The sequence below is a fragment of the Crinia signifera genome, chromosome 6 (genome assembly GCF_055691185.1).
Source record: "Crinia signifera chromosome 6, ASM5569118v1, whole genome shotgun sequence".
NCBI classification, from domain to species: domain Eukaryota; kingdom Metazoa; phylum Chordata; class Amphibia; order Anura; family Myobatrachidae; genus Crinia; species Crinia signifera.
The window spans coordinates 236,294,128-236,315,735 of record NC_139222.1 but is presented as its reverse complement, the minus strand read 5'-3'; the positions used below and the strand labels follow the sequence as shown (position 1 = coordinate 236,315,735).

General features: G+C 42.6%; 1 protein-coding gene across 2 annotated transcripts in view; it reads left to right on the top strand.

The window, feature by feature from the left end:
• Positions 1-21,269, top strand: part of RHOBTB1 (Rho related BTB domain containing 1) — a 59,855-nt gene extending 38,586 nt beyond the window's left edge. For both annotated transcript variants that reach the window (XM_083149141.1, XM_083149140.1), the window contains exons 4-10: positions 5,623-5,808; positions 6,568-7,529; positions 11,763-11,881; positions 12,086-12,236; positions 13,766-13,854; positions 14,678-14,783; positions 16,885-21,269. In XM_083149141.1, the coding sequence (XP_083005267.1) occupies positions 5,623-5,808; positions 6,568-7,529; positions 11,763-11,881; positions 12,086-12,236; positions 13,766-13,854; positions 14,678-14,783; positions 16,885-17,057 (1,786 nt within the window). In that variant the 3' untranslated portion in view covers positions 17,058-21,269. The remainder of the gene's footprint in view (positions 1-5,622; positions 5,809-6,567; positions 7,530-11,762; positions 11,882-12,085; positions 12,237-13,765; positions 13,855-14,677; positions 14,784-16,884) is intronic.
• Positions 21,270-21,608: the final 339 nt, after the last annotated feature.

Here is a 21,608-nt window from a genome sequence, read left to right as displayed (position 1 = left end):
ATTATGCCTTTTCATGTAACTTATTACAGGACCGGGTGTATAAATCCGGAACATTTGATTTTAGTTGTAGGGTTTTTCCAACAACAGAATATAATGGGTGAAATTTAATAGGAAGAGAGATTCAGAAAGTGAGAGATTTGGTAAGAAATATCCAGTATTTTTAAAGCAGCAATCATAACCACTGGAGAACCAGTTGGATTTTGCAGTGTAAGTGATTGCCGCTTTAAAAAACTGAAGATTTCTTACCAAATCTCTCACTTTCTGAAGTCTACTAACTTTCACCCTGACTGTTCTTAGCATGTCTACAGTTCATCTGGTAAAATAGCATTTAAAGTGCAAACTTTAGGGTTAGGCTAAAAAGTAAAAAATGCTATCCTGACATTTCTATATTTCGACCTGTTTCTTTTCAATATACATATATGTCCGCCATCATCTTGTGTGCCATGTGCATATGCATTGTGGGTGCGATTATTCTTCCTTGCAAGCAACTTATTTGATGGAGCACACCCATCGGGATGCAGTTAAAATCCCGGCGGTCGGGATCCCGGCGTTTAGAATCCCGACGCCGGAATGCCAGCCGCCGAAATCCCGACACTTTCTCCCTCCGTGGGTGTCCACGACACCTTCGGAGGGAGAATAAATTAGTGTGCCGAGCGTAGCGAGGCACCGGGCCCGCTGCGTGGCGAGCGCAGCGAGCCCGCAAGGGGGGGCGATCCCCTTCCCCCCCCTTGTCAGGATTTCGGCGGTCGGGATTCCGGCGTCGGGATTTTGAACGCCGGGATCTCGACCGCCGGGATTTCATACTGAATCCCACCCACCATGTCACCCTATGACCCTACCGTGAGATTCTTGTTCTTTACTTGATCGTAAATGTACACCCTGGACAATACGCACACAATATAGTTAACCATATCAATATCGTCCATATCAGTAACTATACATCTCCGGGTGTGTACTAGCTTAACTTTTTTCTATAGACAAATCTTTACTTTTACATATGGTGCTAGCAATCATTGTACTGTAGCGTGCTTTATTCCTAATAATAGCATTTTGTCATCGTGACTCTCTGTTCCACCCAGTGAAACACTGGCTTAGCCCGTTCAGGTCCTCTCATGCTTTCTGCTTCATTATTTTAGAAGCTCAATCAAGCATTGACTCATGATGTTGGGTGTTTAATAGGATGCTAAGGATCAACATTTACTACCGCCAATTTAAATGTGTGCTTTGCCTCGGCGTCATCTGATGACAATAGGTGTAGGTGAATGATGTCTGCAATCTACACAGCAATGTAAGAGAACCAACGGTTTGTCCTGTTGGATCCGCGTAGAATTTGTAGAGGATGTTTATAAAAAGATCCAGAAATGTAATCTTGTAGGGAGATGGAACAATAATAAAATGTACAGGAGGTCACACTTCTCAGAACAATTGTTATAAGTAAAGAACACATCTAAGCAATAGAAGCGTTTGGATTCCTGCATTGTACTTGTCTCTTAAGCACTTTACCGAGCACTTTGTAGCTTAATCAGTACTTAGCCCCTGGGCAAAGTCTTGGCTTTATTTTTTTTTATTTTTTTTTAAATGGTTATTGGATATCTGAGATTCTTGGAGCAGTGCCGGAGTTTGATATTTATAGCTTTTAGAAGCTTTGTAGTTTTAGGTTAGAGATATGTAGAGCAGTTATATAAAGCACTTTATTTTGTGTGCCTTGTCATGTGGCTTGAAGAAAGCTTGTGGTTGGAATGGCTTCACGCATGTCAGTTTTTGTATCGGTGTGTTAAGATGTTTTCTCACTATAAGTCGCAGTGGAATCTTATGCACTTTCAAATACACGTAATTTATGGGAATATGTATAGTAATCATTAACAGCGATACTCAGGATTTCAATTATCGCAGTGGCCCCGAGGTTCTAGCATTCCAAACATTTCTCTGACACCATCAACACCACAGGTATTTCTATACACACAATAGAGGCGCGCAGGAAACCGCTGGCCAAGTCATGCTTTGTGCTTCATTTTGTTATAAGCTCGATCACAATGTTGGGTGTATAATAGCATGCTGAGGATCCCCATTTACTGCAGCCCATTTAAATGTTGGGTGACCACAGCTAGTGGTGATGTTGGCAGCTGCACATTGCTGCTAATTGAATTCCTATTATTTCCTACACTAGACAGACAGTGCTAGACACACCCACTTTAACCGTGCACTTGCTAATAAAATGTGCTGTGTATGCCTATGCTCGCAGGAGCTGGATGGGAGTCACATTTAGGATACACAGGACAGATTATTGGGAGAGAGTACCTCAGTCAGCTTCCATGTGTACTAACCTTTTAGATTGCACTCAGCATATGTCTCTTAAAACAAACTAGTACCTTGCAATTTGCATTCTTTTATAGCATTTGAATTTAAATTAAATATAGTCCTGATTCTGCTTTTAATGATTAATTCATTTATATGAAGAATCATAATAATTAGTAGTATAGAAAATACAACCCAGAGTGTATATTTTAAAGATTGGTACGCTGTTTAAATAACGACATACTTACAGCAATGAATAGTTATTGTGTGTCTTGACCAAAGCTTTGTTCTTTTATAGCAGGGGTGTCCAAACTTTTTGCGATGAGGGCCAGATTTGGTGAAGTGTAAATGTGTGGGGGCCGACCATTCAGCCTGACATTCTTTGAATCATTAATCACATCAGAATGGTCTCCCACTCTGCCCCCATTAACTGTATTTCCCCCAGCCTGCCCCCATTCACTGTATGTCCCCCAGCGTGCCCCTCCTTCACTGTATGTCCCCTATTCACTGTATGTCCCCCACTCTGCCCCCATTCACTGTATTTCCCCCAGCCTGCCCCCATTCACTGTATGTCCCCCAGCGTGCCCCTCCTTCACTGTATGTCCCCTATTCACTGTATGTTCCCCACTCTGCACCCATTCGCTCTGTCCTCCAGCCTGCCACCCTTCTCTTAATGTCCATCAGTGCCTCCATTTATTGTATGTCTCCAAGCCTGACCCTCCTTGACTGTATGACTCCTATTCACTGTATGATCCCCATTCACTATGTCCCCCACTCTGCCTCCATTCACTGTATGTCCCTCAGCCTGCCCCTGCTCCCCCTTCTCTGAATGGCCATCACTGCCTCCATTCACTGTATGTCCCCCAGCCTGACCCTCCTTCACTGTATGTCCCCCACTCTGCCCCCTCCCTTCTCTGTATGTTTCCCAGCCCCTTGTGTGAGCCAGAGGAAGGAGAGGCAAAGCAGGCACTGCAAGGACAGGAGATGCTTGGGCTCCCGCTGCTGCCCTCCTCCACTCTGCATGTTACGGGAGCAAGCTTCCCCCTTGCTGCCTCCCCTCCCTGCACCCTGCTGTCACTGTGATTGTGGAGTAGGGTGATATATGATTGCAGCAGCAGGGGTAGGACGCCAAACACATCTGACTGTGGCGGCCGGCACCTCCTTACTGCAGCAGACAGCAAGGTAAAGGCACGCTCGCCGGGGCCCCACCTTTAGTGTCCTGTGCTGTGCTTCCCACATCTGATGCTCTGCCCGCTTCCAGCTGGAGGCTGCGGGCCGCTTGAAATGACAGCACGGGCCGCAATTGGCCCCCGGGCCTGACTTTGGGCATGCCTGTTTTATAGTGTCTGTAATTATCATTGTAAAACCTGAATGATGTGGGTTAAAGTTGATTGGTGTAGAGCTGTAACCAGCTGATACATTTGCACAGTCTAGTTGGATATGGACAGGTTAATAACCTTACCATATTAAAACTGAGTGCATATTGCATCCCCTTGGGAGTTCTGCTCAGTGTAGCAGTATTGAGGAGTTGTTTTTGTTTTTTTTATCTCTATTTGCATGACTGCAGCTCTCTGATCTCGCTCATCACCCTGTGGCAAGTAGTTTACTACATTCATTTAAATAGACCAGTTATTGTTGTATTAAATAAGCAATTAAGGCAAATGGCGTTCCCATAACTGTTTGTGGTTATTGTAGGCAGTATACTTAGTACAAAATATTATATTGCATACTCACAAAAATCTAAAGCAGAGAAACCGGCTGTGTTTTTGTAATAGCATCTTATTTTTAGACTGGGTGTCTAGTGTGATCTTCTGCCATTCTGTTGGAATCTAGAAGAGCAGCATGTATATGATGTCTGCAATGTGTTCAGTTTTGCATCTGTTCTTTAAATATAACTGTGCTTCAAATATTATCTTGTACTGTACACCAAAAGCACAAAATAAAACATTATGGGGGTATTCAATCCCGGGTCACGACTGTCGGGTACGTCCCGACAGCCATGACCCTTGCCCATATTTTAGTTTTGCTCAACGGCAAATCGCCAGGCGGGATTGCATGTCCCACCTGTCGATTGGCAAAAGGGGGCGTGTCCACATAAACTACCGTGGATTGTCGACATCTGGCTGTGATTGCGACAATTCACGGCCATTCTCGGCAAAACCGCTCCGACAGCTTTTAAAGTCGGGCCCGTTCTGTTGGTCTGCCTCTTCAATGCTGTCGGCAAGATAGCATTGAATAGGCGCCTGCCGCTATTTCCCCCGTCGGAAATAGCGGTGGGTATCGAATACCCCCTTTGTTGGTGTATTAATATATAAAATTTATTGTGGGAAGTCTCATCACAGTCAAGTATATTAAATGTTGGTGCACGTGAACGCGCACATTGTAGAGCATTACAGCGCATCTCTGTATCGACTGTGAAGGAAGAGTCTGCAATGTTGGTGATCTAAATCCCGGCAATTTACAGCCAACGCTTTACATTAAATCATTCTATATAGTATGCTATTTCATGTTGAACAATTGCAAATATTGTTTCTCTGTTTTGCTGGGCATGCTAGTAATAAGAAGAAAAATCCACAGCATTGTTATGGGAAATGTGGGCAAAACTAACCCCAAAAACTGGCAATAGTTTTATATTCTTATCCAGCGGTTATCGATATCACTGCCGTTGGCATAAAGGTTAGGAAATACAATGAAGGTGATGCCCAGCTACGGTTAGGAACTCAAATGAAACCTTTTATTCTCAGTTAAATGCTCAGCATAGATGGAGAGTTTTCAGTACCTGGAGTTAGCTTTTTCCCATCGCACCATAAAACAGCGCCAGACGTCAGCACAGCAGATCCTATAAAACCACACATAGAAACAGAACATGTAGTTGTGAGGTTGAATAAGTGGGCGTACACATGAGACAGAGGGTACAGAAAGGACCATTCTCATGCCAAGTGACTGTGTTTGTGGTAGTATTGGTGGACACATTGGGCCTCAGTGTCAGGAAAAAAATAAGGGGCCAAAAAAGCAATAAAAAGGAGCAATTTGCTCCTAGAACAATATCTATATGTATCTGTGTCTGTATGGTTGTTTCTAAATGTATTGCTTGGCCTATGCAAACAAGCTTTTGATTATGGCACACATTCGTCTGGCCAATGGGGTTGTGGTCCATTTTAAGTCTCTGGATAATATTTAATTGTATTTCAGCTGATGGAGCAGTATTGTTTTACTGTAATGACCTCTGTAGATAATGCCAGTAATAATGTTTTTTTTTTTTTTATTCTTTATTTATTTTACTTTTTAATCCTAAATGTCCAATTATTTTGTATTTATTTTTACCAGGTCCGATGTGGTTGTGCTGTGTTTCTCAATTGCAAATCCCAACTCGTTAAATCATGTGAAAACCATGTGGGCTCAGGAGATCAAGCATTTCTGCCCCCGGACACCTGTCATTCTTGTTGGCTGCCAGCTGGACCTGCGTTATGCCGACCTTGAAGCCGTAAATAGGGCAAGGCGCCCATTAGCCAGGTAAAATGACCCCACTTTAATTCACCATTTATAAAGCAAACTCACAGATATTGGGACTTGGTGATTATGGAAAATGTTCTTTTCATCTGTCGTGACAAGTAAATTATAACTAGGCATTTTAAGGATGTTTGAAAAAACAGTCAAAGCTGTTATAATGTAACTACTTACTAGTCCGTTAACATGCCAGAACAACGTAACGTTGGTGCCTGTGCACGCCTAAATGGGGCAATTGGCTGCTGGCATGCAAAACTCTTCAAGCAGTATTAGCCCTTTACTACATAGGATATGGAAAATGACATATGTATAGCGGTTAAGCCCAATACACACTAGTCAATCCCCACTGATACCTACATTGGTGGCGGCGAGGCGAGGCCCAGTTGCCGATGCCAGTGGGGGAAGGAAACAATGGGTGGGGGTGAAGGGCTATAGAGGAAAGGGGATGGCCAATGCTTCAGCGTGGCTGTCATTAACAAGGACCTCCCTCGCCTGTACATGCAGAACGATGTTTGGGGGCGTTAATGATGAGCAGGAGTGTACATACTAGAAGATATAGTAAAAGATATTGCTCAGAAAGCCATTTCTGCGCAATAATCTTTTACTATATCCTCTAGGCGTGGATATGGGGCTTTACAGTAAAGTTTGCTCGAAGTAGCCAGAAAGTCATGTATTATTTTGTGAAACATTGTATCACCTTGAACTTTATAATATTATTAAAGCTACAGGAAAACATAGAATTACAATTTTTTTTTAAAATTGCAGACCAATAAAAAGAGGAGACATCCTTCCACCAGAAAGAGGAAGAGAAGTCGCCAAGGAACTTGGCATCCCGTATTATGAAACCAGTGTTTTTGACCAGTTTGGGATCAAGGATGTTTTTGACAATGCAATCAGGGCAGCTTTGATATCCAGGAGACACCTCCAGTTTTGGAAATCACATCTGAAGAAAGTTCAGAGACCTTTATTACAAGCTCCATTCCTTCCCCCTAAATCACCGCCACCAGTTATAAAAGTACCTGAGTCCAGCAAGTCTAACATGAATGATGCTGGAGATTTGCTGGACAATCCTTTGTGTGCAGATGTCATGTTCGTCCTTCAGGATCAAAAACGGATCTTTGCTCATAAGATTTACCTTGCTACCTCCTCCTCAAAATTTTATGACCTTTTTTTAATGGAACACGAACAATCTCTACATCCTGTGGATCGGCATTGCAAGAAGGAGAAGCCTACAAAGGATTTGTTAATGAGGACTTTAAGCCTTGATACAGAAGAGGACACAGATGGGGCATCCCTGAAACCTTCAGATGCTTGCCTTCGGATATCAAGAAGCGACGATACCTTATTAACTACAGACTGTGACGTGGAAGGTAGTGTGGCTTTGTTGTCTTGGAGCAAAGGCTTTCATAGCATGCACCAAGAGGTGACGATCAATCCGATTTCTAACAGGACCTGTTCGATGACTGTGGTGCAAATGGATTCCTCCATACAGTATGGGCCTTTTAAAACGGTGTTACAGTTTCTGTATACAGGAAAGTTAGATGAGAATGAAAAGGGTTTGATGCGGGTGGCGCAGATTGCAGAAATCCTGGAAGTATTTGATTTGCGGATGATGGTAGAAAACATTACAAACAAAGAAGCCTTTATGAATCAGGAGATTACAAAAGCATTCCATGTCAGGAAATCAAATCGCATCAAGGAATGTCTTTCCAAATCCACATTTTCTGGTGAGCGAATTCTTTTATTTAGAGCGCTTTGTGCTAAATACCTGTCCCTGTGTTAGCATTGTGGCTCAAATAGGCCTTGTTTGAAAGTCTATGGTGCATTGATCTTTAGCGTGTTGCATCTTTGGATTTTTGCTTTGCCCATAACTGCCTAATATTCATCTTAAAGCTGCAAATAATTATAAAGATCAAATGTTTTTGAATTTACTAAATAAATTTAAAAAACTTTGATCCTGACACTTTGCGTTAAGTTGATTCATTTCTGAGTGCTGCAGCTACGCTGCTTGTATTGGATCCCTCCTAGGGGACACCTAGAGGGCATCGGAGCCAGTATATTATCGTTTTGGGAATATATATATATATATATATATATATATATATATGGTAATGGTGCGGCACTCCGGATCAATAATCAAATAAATTCAGACGACAAGGTACTGATTGACAACGTTTCAGTTGTATTAGCCAACTTTTTTCAAGTCATACATATCAAAAGACAAAGTGTACATACCTTATATACTACAAACAATCACCCGTGCAAAGTGAAGCTGCAGCAGAGAGGGCGGGACAATCCCCCAGCCCCGTCGCCGTGCAGTGACGTCATCACGTAACAGACACGATGTAATGACAAGTATACCATCACCATGACAATAAACAAGCAATCTGTAGGAGAGAGACAAAAAGGCATAATGTCAAAAAGGTAAATGAAAGACCATAAACGATAAACAACATGTTCCGTGACTGCAATACAAATAATGGATGCATATGATTAGCGGAAACATGCGTATGAAATGCTTTCATTGAGACCTCGGGGAGAGACCACATCTAATCTGTGTATCCACATAACCTCCCGTTGGAGTAGTTGCAGCGCCCTATTGCCACCACGGAATGGGGGAATGGTATCGATTATGCAGTAGCGTAGCGAATTGAGTGGGTGGGGAAATTCAGCAAAGTGCAGAGCTACCGGCTGTTCGCTGGTGCCCGCTAGGATGGCTTTGCGGATCGCAGCGCGATGGGCGGCCATCCTCTCCTTAAATTTGCACTCGGTTTTACCGATATATGTTAACCCACAAGGACAGAGGATTTGGTAGACCACGTGACTGGTATCACAGTTAACATGGTGACGGATGTTAATGGATCTGCCAGTATGGGGATGCTTGAAGGTTTTGCCTGCCAACATGAATTGGCATGTAACGCACCCGCAGCGGTTACAGCCCAAAGGTTTGCTGGTCAAAAAAGAACCAGTGCGTGGTTTAGCCTGATGCAATTTGGAAATGTCAGTTTTGACGAGAAGATCCTTGAGGTTTTTTCCCCTTGAATAACATGGCATAAGAGAGGTATTTGCGAATAGTAGTGCAGTGTCAGTTGACATAATGGGCCAGTGTTTTTTAGTGATGGCATTAATGGAAGAAGAAACCTGACAAAATGTATTAACCCATGGGAGTTGGGGCTCTGAGGGAGGTTTGTTCTTTTTACTCAGAAGAGAAGTGCGATCCAATGCTAGAGCTTTGGTTTTGCCTGCTGTAAAATCTGTTCAGAATAGCCTCTGTTGCGGAATTTCCGCATAAGAGCGTCAATCTGTGAGAGTGCCATGGAATGATCGCTATTGATACGCAATATGCGGATCATCTGGGAATACGGCAAACAGCGTTTCAGACTATGTGGGTGACAGCTGGTGGATAAAAGGGGTTGGTTGCGATCGGTCGGTTTCTGATACAAGGTAGTGGAAATGATGGCATTGGATAATGAAACCGATACATCCAGGAAATGCATGACATTCTGACTAGCAGAATATGTGAATTTAATGGAGCATGGGGATTGGTTATGTCCCTCAATAATGGCAGCAAACACTTCCTTAGTGGATGACCAAATAATAAATACATCATCTATGTAGCGGCCCATGAAAACAATTTTATCCAAAACATCTGGTTTGTTGTAAAAGACCTAATCTTCTATGGCATACATAACAACATTAGCATAGCTCGGAGCTGCGCTCGATCCCATTGCGCAGCCCCGAGCTTGTTGATAAAACTGACCGTCATAGAGAAAAAAGTTGTTAGCAAGCACCAAATATAACAGATCAGAAATGGCATTAATTTGTGGTACAGTGAAAGAACTTTTGTTATGCAAAAACAATTTAGTAGCGTGAAGTCCAAAGTCATGTGGAATAGAGGTATATAACTCACCACATCCAATCCAATAAGCCAGCTGCCTTCAGGAATGTTGGTGAGTGCATTAAGTTTGGACAAAAACGATCCTGTATCAAGCAAAAAACTGGGTTCACATTGTACAAGGGACTGGAGAATTGAGTCCAGAAAGATGGCAGTCGGTTGGAATAATGAGTCGCGGGTAGCGATTATGGGCTGCCCGGGGGGATTGGTGAGGCTCTTGTGGACCCTGGGCAAGGTTTAAAACAAAGGGAGAATGGGAAAGTCCGGTATAAGAATGTCACTCAGGTCCTGGGACAATGGTTCTGTGTCCACTGCTTGTTTGAGAGATGCTGTCAATAAACGTCTGGAATGGGGTGTAGGGTCCTTGGAGATCAAAGAGTATACATCACGGTCAAAAAGTTGCGATTCTGCTTCCTTACGGTAGTCACTGAGATCTTGCAGCACTATGCTGCCTCCCTTGTCTCTGTCCTACAGATTGCTTGTTTATGGTGATGGTATACTTGTCATTACATCGCGTCTGTTGACGTCACTGCACGGCGACGGGGCTGGGGGATTGTTCCGCCCTCTCTGCCGCAGCGTCACTTTGCACGGGTGATTGTTTGTAGTATATAAGGTATGTACACTTTGTCTTTTGATATGTATGACTTGAAAAAAGTTGGCTAATACAACTGAAACGTTGTCAATCAGTACCTTGTCGTCTGAATTTATTTGATTATTGATCCGGAGTGCTGCACCATTACCTTCTCTATTTCGCTTACCTGTGAGGGCACCGGACCCAGTTATACACTGGTTATTTGGAGTGCCGGACCTTGGACATTTATTTTTATTTATTTTTATATATATATATATATAAAAGGAATGGGCACTCACCAAGGTCAAGGTTTCAACAACAAGTTTATTGTAAGCAAGAAGATAAATCATCCGACGTAACGTAAGGATACGTATCCTCTCTGGAGGATGGATGCCAGGTTACTTGTCTGACTTTGCTACCTAATGTTGTACTAATTCCTGATGATGGTCTGTACAAGACCGAAACGTCACGTTACGTCGGATGATTTATCTTCTTGCTTACAATAAACTTGTCGTTGAAACCTTGACCTTGGTGAGTGCCCATTCCTCCTATATTATACCTTGATGTTCATTCATCTGTTGGAGCACCCCCTTCTGAACCTTGATAAATTTGAGTGCGGACTCTGTGGATACTTATATATAATTAGTAAATATGTGTATGTGATATACAAAACAGGTGCCGCATAACACCCCGACAGTCGGGATTCCGACAGTCATTAGCCCGACGTCAGAATCCCGACTGCGGGGACTCAGATAGCAGGGGGAGCGCAATGAAGTCCCTTGCGGGCTTGCTGCACCCTCCACACTGCGGGCACAGCGGCTCGCTATTTTATTCTCCCTCTATGGGGGTCGTGGACCCCCACAGGGGAGAATAGCCGATGCACATGTGTCGGGCTTTTAGCAGTCAGGATTCCGACGTCTGGGTAATGACTGTCGGAATCCTGACTGCCAGTGAGTCCTCCGGCACCCAATAAAACCATTAAGAATATTAATGTTTTACGTATTTTTTTTTTTAGAAAAGTTTGAATAACTTAGTGTGTGCTGAAAGACTAACCTTTCAGATTTGATAGGCTAATCCGTAAAACACCCCTGATGACACACATGCAGTCACACAGAAGCTCCTACACCTTATATACACCATATTTTCCATTGCCTCCTCACGTACAGGATCCAGTCTTTACTGTGTAATGGAAAATTACTTTCCCATGGATGTTTGGAACAATAGAGTAAGAATTGCTGTCAGTCTGCAGGGGAATCGCCACTAAATATTAATTTAACATGATGACATACGAATGCCATATGTTGTAGCATGCAGTCCCTCTTTCTGGCCAGTATGTGGCACTCTTTCATTTCTACTTGGAGAAAACATAATGCTATCCTTGTAGCTTGCTGGATAGTTGCCTTTCCTCCTCCTATATTCTGATCCTAACTTGTCTGTCCATGAACTCCTACATCCCTACAAGCTTAGTGATCATGATCTCATATTTGGTTCCAGATGTGACATTTAAATTGGATGATGGAGACATCCATGCGCATAAGCCGCTTCTAATCTGTAGCTGTGAATGGATGTCTGCTATGTTTGGAGGATCATTTGTGGAAAGTGCAAATAATGAGGTATATACTTTTTTTGTTTTAATGGTGTTGGGTGTGTTTATTTTTTTTTTTCTGTATTCTAGCACTACACACTAATGCATTGCATGAGGTTGCTGCAATACACGAGATGCACGTAGGCTATGTGTATGGCTGGCAGGGAGCACAGGTTGGAGGGGTGTTCACGTAGGGCTTGCAGCTGACCTGTTTCCATGTTGTGTTTTACAGGTCGTGCTTCCCAATGTAAGCAGATCTTCAATGCGAGCTGTATTAGACTATCTGTACACCAAGCAGTTATCTTGTACATCAGAGCTGGACCCGGTGGAGCTGATTGCATTGGCAAATAGGATCTGCCTCCCACATCTTGTTGCTCTCACAGGTAAGAGAAGGGTGACTGAAGTTTAAGATTTAATAGGACATGATCATTGAGAAGATGCGCTGAGCTGCTGCGGTCTATGAACTTGTGCCACATTCAAGGACCACCAAATCAGTTCTGGGATAATGGATCAACAATGTCTAGGTCGACAGTTACTAGGTCAAAAATTATTGGTGGACATCTAAGACTGGTTGACATACCCTAGGTTGGCAATGACAGAAGATCGGCACAAGTTTAAGATAGACTTGTACATGGTTGACACTTAAAAGGTTGACACACGGTTTTCACTTTTTTTGTGTGTGTAGGTTGACATTTGTCGACATGGACACCGCATACGTGTAACGCATCCCCTCTCATAGTTTGCCATGCTTAAGGCACGCGCTCGGCACACTACATTATGATCTCACTCTGTGCCCACTTGGATAGTAAAGTATGAACCAAGTCGGTCTACACAAAAACACATGAAAAGCTTGTGTCGACTTCTTGAGGTCAGCACAAGAGGTTGACACAAAATCCTACCAAATCCGACCATGAATATAGAAACTACAGACCATTGTAATGCCACCCAGCTTAGTTTCATATAGATTGCGACTTATGCGATGGACTTGATGCATTTTATGTGAAACTGCTGAGCACCATTACTACTGTTTGTCATTTGTTTGTTCTAGTATGCCTATAACCGCACGCTTTACTGGAAGTTGTAAACTAATTCCCATAGATTTGTGTAGGAGGAGACTTCATTGCTGACATTTGAGAGCTGGTTCAAAATCACATGAAAGCAATAAAAACTCTTCGTCTTTTTATCTTCTTTCAATAATCTAGCTCAGGAAATGAAAATCTCTGCTTTACACCACTCTGGCAAGTACATAGAATGCACTCGTTCATGCCAGACACCCTTTTTCCACCCAAGGTTCAGGTTTTGAATGGACCTGTTCTGCACCTGGGGGGTTATTCAGATTCAATCGGTCCCCTGTGCGTTCGCACGGGGGAACCGATTGTTTGCAACTGCCCATGCACATAGGTTTTTATGCACATGTGCAGCTACTGTGTGCGAGCGCCCACAGCACTCGCACACAGAAGGGCGGGGGGGGGGGGGCAATTTGCCTATGGGAACGCCCAACGTCCTCATGTGCGCTGGGCGTTCCCATGTAAATTGCCCAGTGACGCGGTTGCGGTGGGGCGTGTAGCAGATGTCAGCTGCCCGCCCTGTCCTCGTACAAGGTGCCCGCAGGTCTGAGACACCGTAGTCACCCCCCCAATGTCGGTAACTGATTTCCCTTTTTCCTGCCCTAGTATATCCTAAAGCCAGGTTATGCTCCCAAGTTCCCCCGGCTCACTGTATAGAAATATGCAATGTTTACAGAATGGTTGCAAAACCTAGGCAGGAAGGTTCTGCATTCTGCTGGCTTTTATGGGATGTTTGAAAACAGATTATTAATAGAATCTGCTTCACATGTATATTTTAATGGCAAGAAATACTTGTATTATTTATAAAGGTTGTCACAGAGTCTAAAATGTGCTTTGTCCTGCAGAACACCATGCTGTGCTGGAGCTGACCAAAGCCGCAGTAAATGGGGTGGATATTGATCAAGAAGTGCTGACCTACCTGGAACTTGCGCAGGTTTGTATTAGTTATATTCCATTAACCACAGAGGATAGTACTGTCCAAGCACCAGGAGTAGCCTGTGATGAGGAGAGAAGCAGAGATCAGGCATTTCTGGAATTATTACATTACCTGAGGAACATACGGATCTTCATAATGGAATATCATTTGCAAACATTCCTACATTGTTGTTGTAAATAATAATAATAATATCCCTTATATGGCGCCACAAGAGATCTGCAGCGCCCAGTTAGAGTCTATTGGTGTGTAGACACAGTACAATTTGGCATTTGATTTTGACTATATAGTCAAAAACCGAAACAGGATCGTGTAGACATCGAATGGAGATTGAACATGTTTTTTAAAATTTCGATCCCAATGCGATGCCAATGCCAGTTCAGCAGCAATCGAATTCACAAATAGACAGTGCAGCAATGACTATATAGTACTTGATGTTTTCTGACCTTGTGCATGTACCGTTTTTTTTTTTCCCTGACAAGATAACTCACAGATACGATTATCCCCTCCTGATCTAGTGCCTACCGAAGGCAGAAACCAATTGTGCTATAAGACAGTTTTGTGTTTCTATCTGACCCGGTAATCACTTTCAGGACCGGTAATCATTTTCAGGACTAGAAAGTCCTAGACAGAGATCTGATCACAACAACACTAACCAATCAGACGGTAGATTTTGTTTTGTAAACCGGGCTTGCATAAAATCCTAGCTGTTTGGGGAAATGTGAACAACAGCAATGTTAGTATGCTGTGACCCAAAACACACAATGATCAAATAAACTGTAGATTCATTTGGTTTTAATAGCGGTACCTATTTGTGTTACAGTTTCACAATGCCCATCAGCTGGCTGCCTGGTGCCTGCATCACATCAGTACAAATTACAACAGCGTCTGCTCCAAATTCCGAAAAGATATCAAATCAAAGTCTGCTGGTAAGTGTCTCTGCCATGTGGTGTAAAGTGGGCTAGATGCCTAAAGGAGCAAAACGTGCCGGTCGGGGTCCCGACAGTCGGGATCCCGACAGGCATTTACCCGACGTCAGGGATCCCGACTGTCAAAACACCGACAGCCGGGTTCCCGACGGCCACCTACTATTTTCCCACGACCCTCATAGAGGGAGAATAGAATAGGTGGCTCGCGTAGCGAGCCACCGTGCCCGCAGCGAGCCCGCAAGGGGCTTAGTTGCGCTCACCATGCTGTCTGGGTCCGGCCAGTCGGGATTCCAACGTCGGGCTAATGACTGTCGGGATCCCGACTGTCGGACCCCTGTACCACACCCGGAGCAAACATGCTCAGTTACATGTCTGTACATATCCATCCAATTACACAAGTGTGTAGTCAAAAAGAAAGCCTATTGGGGGCGGAGCTGAAAGTTCACAGGTTTGCGGAGCATAGCTTGCATGTTTTTTGCACTGTAATAAAAGAAAAATGGGGGCAGTGCGGTTGGGTGGGTCAGCGATGACCACGCATATGCAGACCCCTGGTTACCTGGCGATGCAGAACACAGGGAAGCGCTCTTTTCAGAGTCTCTGTCCCTGTATCTGCAGGGTCATACTTTGGGGATAAAGGATTGCATATTGCAATGCTGTGCGGTAAATGTAACGCAGAAGTGATCCTATATTAAATGGCCCCTAAGTGTAAACCGTTGTTACATTAGCACAAATCAGCAGCTTCAGATTAGCACTCTGTAATACTTATAGTGCACTTGCATTTTCTTTGTTGGGACCTTTTTTGGGTACGTTTGTTGGGACCTCTTTTTTCACAAGGGGTCCGATGGCTTGCGCCTGGCCACGGAAAACAGATTGTCCGCAAACATCTAGCCTTCTTTGTCTGTCAAACAGCTCTTCTAATCCCGCCTTACCGAGTCACGTGGTGGTCACATAATGGGCGGGATTCACTAATAACCCCCGCTGTACATCGCCGGCATTCTCGTTGTTAATAATCGCATATGCATTAACATATGCGATTATTAACGCCAAGGCGAAGGCCGGCGATGTGCAGCGGGTCCCCCCTGCACCCTTACTCGCTGTGTGGGTGCTCCGTTTCCTCCTCCTTGCACTCAGAAGAGGTGCAGGGAGGAGGAGGTCACTGGTACGGGCAGCACAGCAGGAGGCTGCCCAGATACAGGTGAGGGGGGTGCGGCGCTGATCGGCGGGGGCGCGCGGGGCGGCGGGGGGACGCGAAGGGAAGCCCATAGGCTTCCATTGGGTTTCCTCCATCTACAACTGCCGTAACCCCCCGCAGTGAAGCCCCGGCGGTGGGGCTTTGTTGCATATGGAAATGCGGTAAAACCCCCGAAAACGGGTTTTTTTCGGCATTTTCTGTTTGGTGATTCTCGCCCATTATGTGTAACGCGACTTGTATCACACAGAAGATAGATGTATGTGGACACATCTGTATTTGCAAAGTGAGTGACATGTAGTCAGCAAGGAGTTGAGATGCCAGGCACTTTTTCTGGGTGTGTCGGATTCAGCCACTGCGACCAGATGTCTGGATCTCAGCAGTAGAGGACCAGGCATCTTAGGTGAGATGTTCCTTTTGAGATGAGACAGGCTTGCATAGTGGTGCATCGATGGGCAACTGAGGGTTCCATTTAAGTACTCGCCTTGTGTGAGCAATCACAGATGTGCATACAAATGTGTTACTGAATACATCATTTTTAGGTTTCGTGAGGTAATACTTTTTTCTGACCAAGAGTTTTGTGAATACAAGGTTGCTTCTTTCCATGGCTGGACTGACCGCCAGGAGGACCTACGGCTTGTTAGGTCGATCCGGCTACACAGAGTGCCGGGCTGGCCAAGCAGTGCAGACTCTGCTTCTTGTTCGCCTGCATGTCAGCAGCCGGCATACTGATATATGAGGGTGTACCAGGCCCCACTGATTTGTGACCTGCCTCATAAGCTGTGACCACTCCCTTCTTTTCGCACCCTTACTCCTATTGCATGATAAAATGTTAGTCATTTATCTAAACAGGTACAGAAAATTTGCACATTTACCTCAGGTAGACCACATCTTTTTATTCCCTTCCACCAGAAAACCAGGAATACTTTGAAAGACACCGTTGGCCACCAGTTTGGTATTTAAAAGAAGAAGACCACTACCAGCGAGTGAAGAAAGAGCGTGAGAAAGAGGACCACGTTTTCAATAAATATCGATCAAAACGCAAGTGGTGCTTCTGGAGTTCTTCGTCAGCGGCCTTTGCTTAAGCAATGACTTAATTGCACACTTGAAAACACTTGTAAATGAATATTGTCTTAATGTTAAAACAAGCTGTACAGTAACTTACCTTCGAAGCACTGATTTGAATCCACATGTGTGCATTTATTGTTTTTATAAGCTCAAAGCACAATTTCTCAAGCAGGTCAAAAAAATTAAAATAATACAAGCTTGTTACCTTCAGCTGGAGGTCCACGTAGACCCTCATGTGTCACAGAAAATGTTTAATGCATTAACAACATGGTGTTTATGACCACCTTTGACAACGTAACATAGATTAGGTATTCATAGCACTAAATACAGGGATGTATCTAGAGCAAAAACTCTCGGGTGAGAATAAGCCAATACATGGACCAAGTGCTCAAACAAAATAATATTATATTGTGGAGCGCAAAGTCTATCTCTTCTGCTAGTACTGTGTTTTTGAACGTTAGGAACAAAGTTGTGTAGCATCCAGAAAAGAGTGTCAAGCTAACCTCAGATTTTTGGAAAGCTCGACAATCGTGCTTAAAACTGTGTGTTCTTAAGATACTAAGCTCCTAGAAATCAGAAAATATTCAGATTCAGGTATTTTTTTCTTAATAACTATCGTGCACGTTCTTTATAATCGGCAGATAAAACAATGCAAAAGCCAAGGTACCGCTTGTGCCACTCTTAATGAGAGTTGGCCCGGTTCGGTCGTTGAGAGGCGACGGCCTGTTGCAGTGTTACCCTTCTAGAAATGAATCTGCTTTAAGGTTGTTTTTTCTTAGTATGCATTTTTTTAAAACTGTTCCCAGTGTATTATTCTCAAGGATTTGGGGCAGAAAGTGCAGTTTGGCCTGTAAAAGGAATTTTCTGCTTGCTTAAAAAAAAAAAAAATGATCTGTTTAGAAATCAGTTATCTTTATAGCTCCTCAAAAATTTCACAGAAAAACAATGATTATTAGTCTCTGGCCCACCAAAAGCATTAAAAAACGTAGAAGACGGACACTACTATCCAGTAGTGATCTGGTTCCCAACTTTACCGGGAACTAATGTTCTTGTATGTGAACTGCCTACGCTAGATTAGAATCTACACACTAGAAGGGCTTTATTTACAGGGATATTCAGGGTAAGCAAAAGACCCTACTTGCAAGTATTTGTTTTTTTTTTAGCTATTCTTTTATGACCTAAAATATGTATTTATGTTATATCATTCATTTATTACACAGTGGTCTTCCACCTTTAATGTTGTGAAGTGATTGTTTAATGTGGACCTGTATCGATTACAAAAGGACTGCATAAGGTATACTGTGAACATTGGAAAGAGTGCTGTTTTTTACAGCTGAACTACTCTTTGGTTGTGTATATTCCTGTCCACTGTATTCTGTGTTGTGGTGTTTTTTGTTTTGTTTTATTTTATTTTTTTTCTAGTCGGTCCTGGCAGATGAATGTAGGGCCTTATATGTTAGTGGAGAATCCAGTTACCCTTGATAAAATAAATGAGGGTAACTGGATACCCCCCTAACATATAAGGAATATCAGTTTTGTTGCTATTTAAAAAAAAATCAAAATGCATCGGGCTATCCAATTAGATCGTCCGATTACGAAAAAAAAAAAAAAAAAACATTTCATTCCCAAAACACACAGGTTCAGTGAAACCTGTCTGTTTTCGGCTGCTGCAGCCTTGTTTAACGGGGCTGCTTTCGGGGATTTTGCTTTGCCTGACTCAGGCATTTGAAACAATATCCCCAATAAGCCAAGACAAAGGTTGGCTCATTGGGGATTAATTGGATAACCCTCTGGTAGCCAATTACCTGCAATCATGGGTAATTGGATACCGTCCTTCGAATATTATGGCCTTGTCCAAAAATGCTATAGGGGATTCATTACCTCAGCCATTTTGTGAGCTGAAGTAATATGAATGAGAATTCAACTTGTAAAATTCACTAGGAACACCTCAATGATAACTCTATTCCTAGATAATACAGAGGCAAAATATTAGTCCAGTTTACACCATGACGGTGTCTACTTTTTGTGCTTTATTTAAATCCAGAAAGGAAATAGCGCTGGGATCCTCATTTCATTTAACCTATTATTATTGTTAGGTTCCATATGAACTGTGTTCCAGACTGATGTAGCTCAGTGGATATTGCATTTCATGAATATGCCGTGGAAACTGAGCATATGAACCTTCTCTTTGTTGTGTATTGAATATTCTTGTATCAGTATTTCTTTATCTTCGTGTTCTTTTTTGTGTGTGTTTTCAGTGTTAATTACAACAACAACAAAAATAATAATTTACATATTGTTAAGTAGGACATAAGCTGTTTCTGGGCCAAGCTATCACTACGTATTTTAGCAGAATAGGGGGGATTTACCAAACGTTCTAGAGAGCAGGTGGAAAGAGTAAATCTCTAGCAACCAATAAGGTGCCAGCTGTCATTTATCTAGTACAGTCTATGAAATGTATATGCTTTTCCTATAGGGTCTTTTTAATGTGACTTCATTCCTATAAAGTAGGAAAGAAAAATTAATGTGACATAACTACATAATTAATATAAAATAGGAAACAAATATCTTGTTTACGGAATCCTTGTGTATAGTCTGATGTATCCCCTTAAAAACCTGAAATAAAATATGCCGCAGTTGAGGAATAGTAAAATATGAGTATATTAATCATAAATAGGATTAAGGGAGCATATATGGTAATATATCAATGTAATTGCTCTCCTATAACACCATGCCAGAGCTCTCTGATATTATACTTCCCTAATTACAAGCAATTGATCGCATTCAGGAACGTTAGCATATAACAAATCCCGCACCTCCATAAATGCGCTATTAATAAATACCTTCCTGAACGTTTACATGTGTTAGTAAATGTTATCTAACTTTTCCATGCAAAGAATGTTTGTTTTAGGCTTAGTGGCCTTTTTATATGATTTTTCCTAGCATGGTCCTTTTAGGCTGCTCATGTGCATTTCAAAGAATGCGCAATTCAATTTTTTTGTTTGTTTTTAAATTTTTTAACTCCTATTTTTTCTATATATTTTTCAAATTCAAAACTACAAAGTAACAGTTAATCTGCCTTTTCAAGTTCTTAAACCAGTAATAGGGCTATTTCACACGCTCCGGCTCCTGCCGCACACAGCAATTAATAATGGACACAAATGTGTCCGTTCACATGGGACGGCCATGGCCCGGCCGCCGGGTTGCAGCCGGATCCCACCACTGAAAGGGATGACTGCTGGGCTGTGGCCATACCCTCCATTGTAAACAACTGTGTGCGGCACGGCTTCCTGGCCGTGCGTGATTTCGCCGCCCGGCAGGAGCCGGAGTGTGTGAAATAGCCCAAAGGGTGGCTATGTTTGCCTGGCAATTTGCAACAAGCTTTGTATTTAAGTACAAACTACAGATTAAAGTAACAGACCGTTTATTTTATTTAAGTTTTCTTCAGGTATATAAAAGCCACACGTTAAATGCTTACATTATCTAAGGGATAATTTGAAGACCATTTGAAGTGCACAATTACTTATGTGAGGACAACTGATAGGGGCAAAGGGTGTAAGGGAACATTTTGTAGTATGCTGAAGTCTACAGTAATAAAACTCCTGAGTTTGGTAAAGGTGAAGACCAAGTATATGGAACTAGCCCTAATCAGATATTTTTTGCTAAACCCCACTGATTGAAAGCCATATACCTTTTTTAATGAAATTGTGGTTCCTAAAACCAGGTGCATTGTTGACAGAGGCACTGACACTTAGCATAGTTAATACAGGTGCTACTTAAATAGGGGAACCCTATAAAAAATATACCAGCAAGATAACAAAATAGCCAGACTGTCTAATGGACTAATAAGGTAGTTTGCATTGGTTAACTTGGGGGGGGGGGGGGGGGTGTCCATTCAATTAAGCTATGTTAGGTTTTGCAATATTTGTTCATGCGTGCAATTGACAACCTAAATTTGTATCGCGATGCTGTGACCCATAGGAATAAAGTACAGTCGTCTGTTTTACACAACCAAAGCTCAGTTTGTAAACTTGCCAAATGTTACAACAATACGAACGCACCTGGGGTATATGCAATAATATCCAGTTGTAATCTTAAATGTCAATTTATATAACCAAGTGGCTGGCTCATTTGGTTTATACAGCCTATGGCCTTTATGTTTGTGGTTATTTTATGTTTTTTATTTTGCAAAAAAAATGAAAAAGTCAATAAACTTGTTTAAATATAAAGTTGTTGTGTGGTTTGTATGTCCTTGTCATGTGCATTTAATAAATATGATGATGATGATGATCAATCTAAAATATGGAATATAAAAAGAAAATCTAAACATTGCATAGAACTCACCTGTATATGTCTATGGCCTATTTGCGGAACTTTACTAAAACACAGGTTCTCAAAGTCGATCTTCAGGACCCCACACAGCCAGGGGCAAATTTAGGGGTCAGGCCGCCCCTAGGCACAAACATTTTCATTGTTAAGTAAATATCTCTCTCTCTCGCCGGCCTCACAGTGCACTCACGGATCCCTCTGGTTTAGCCGCCGATCTCAGCGTTTGGGCAAACCTCAGA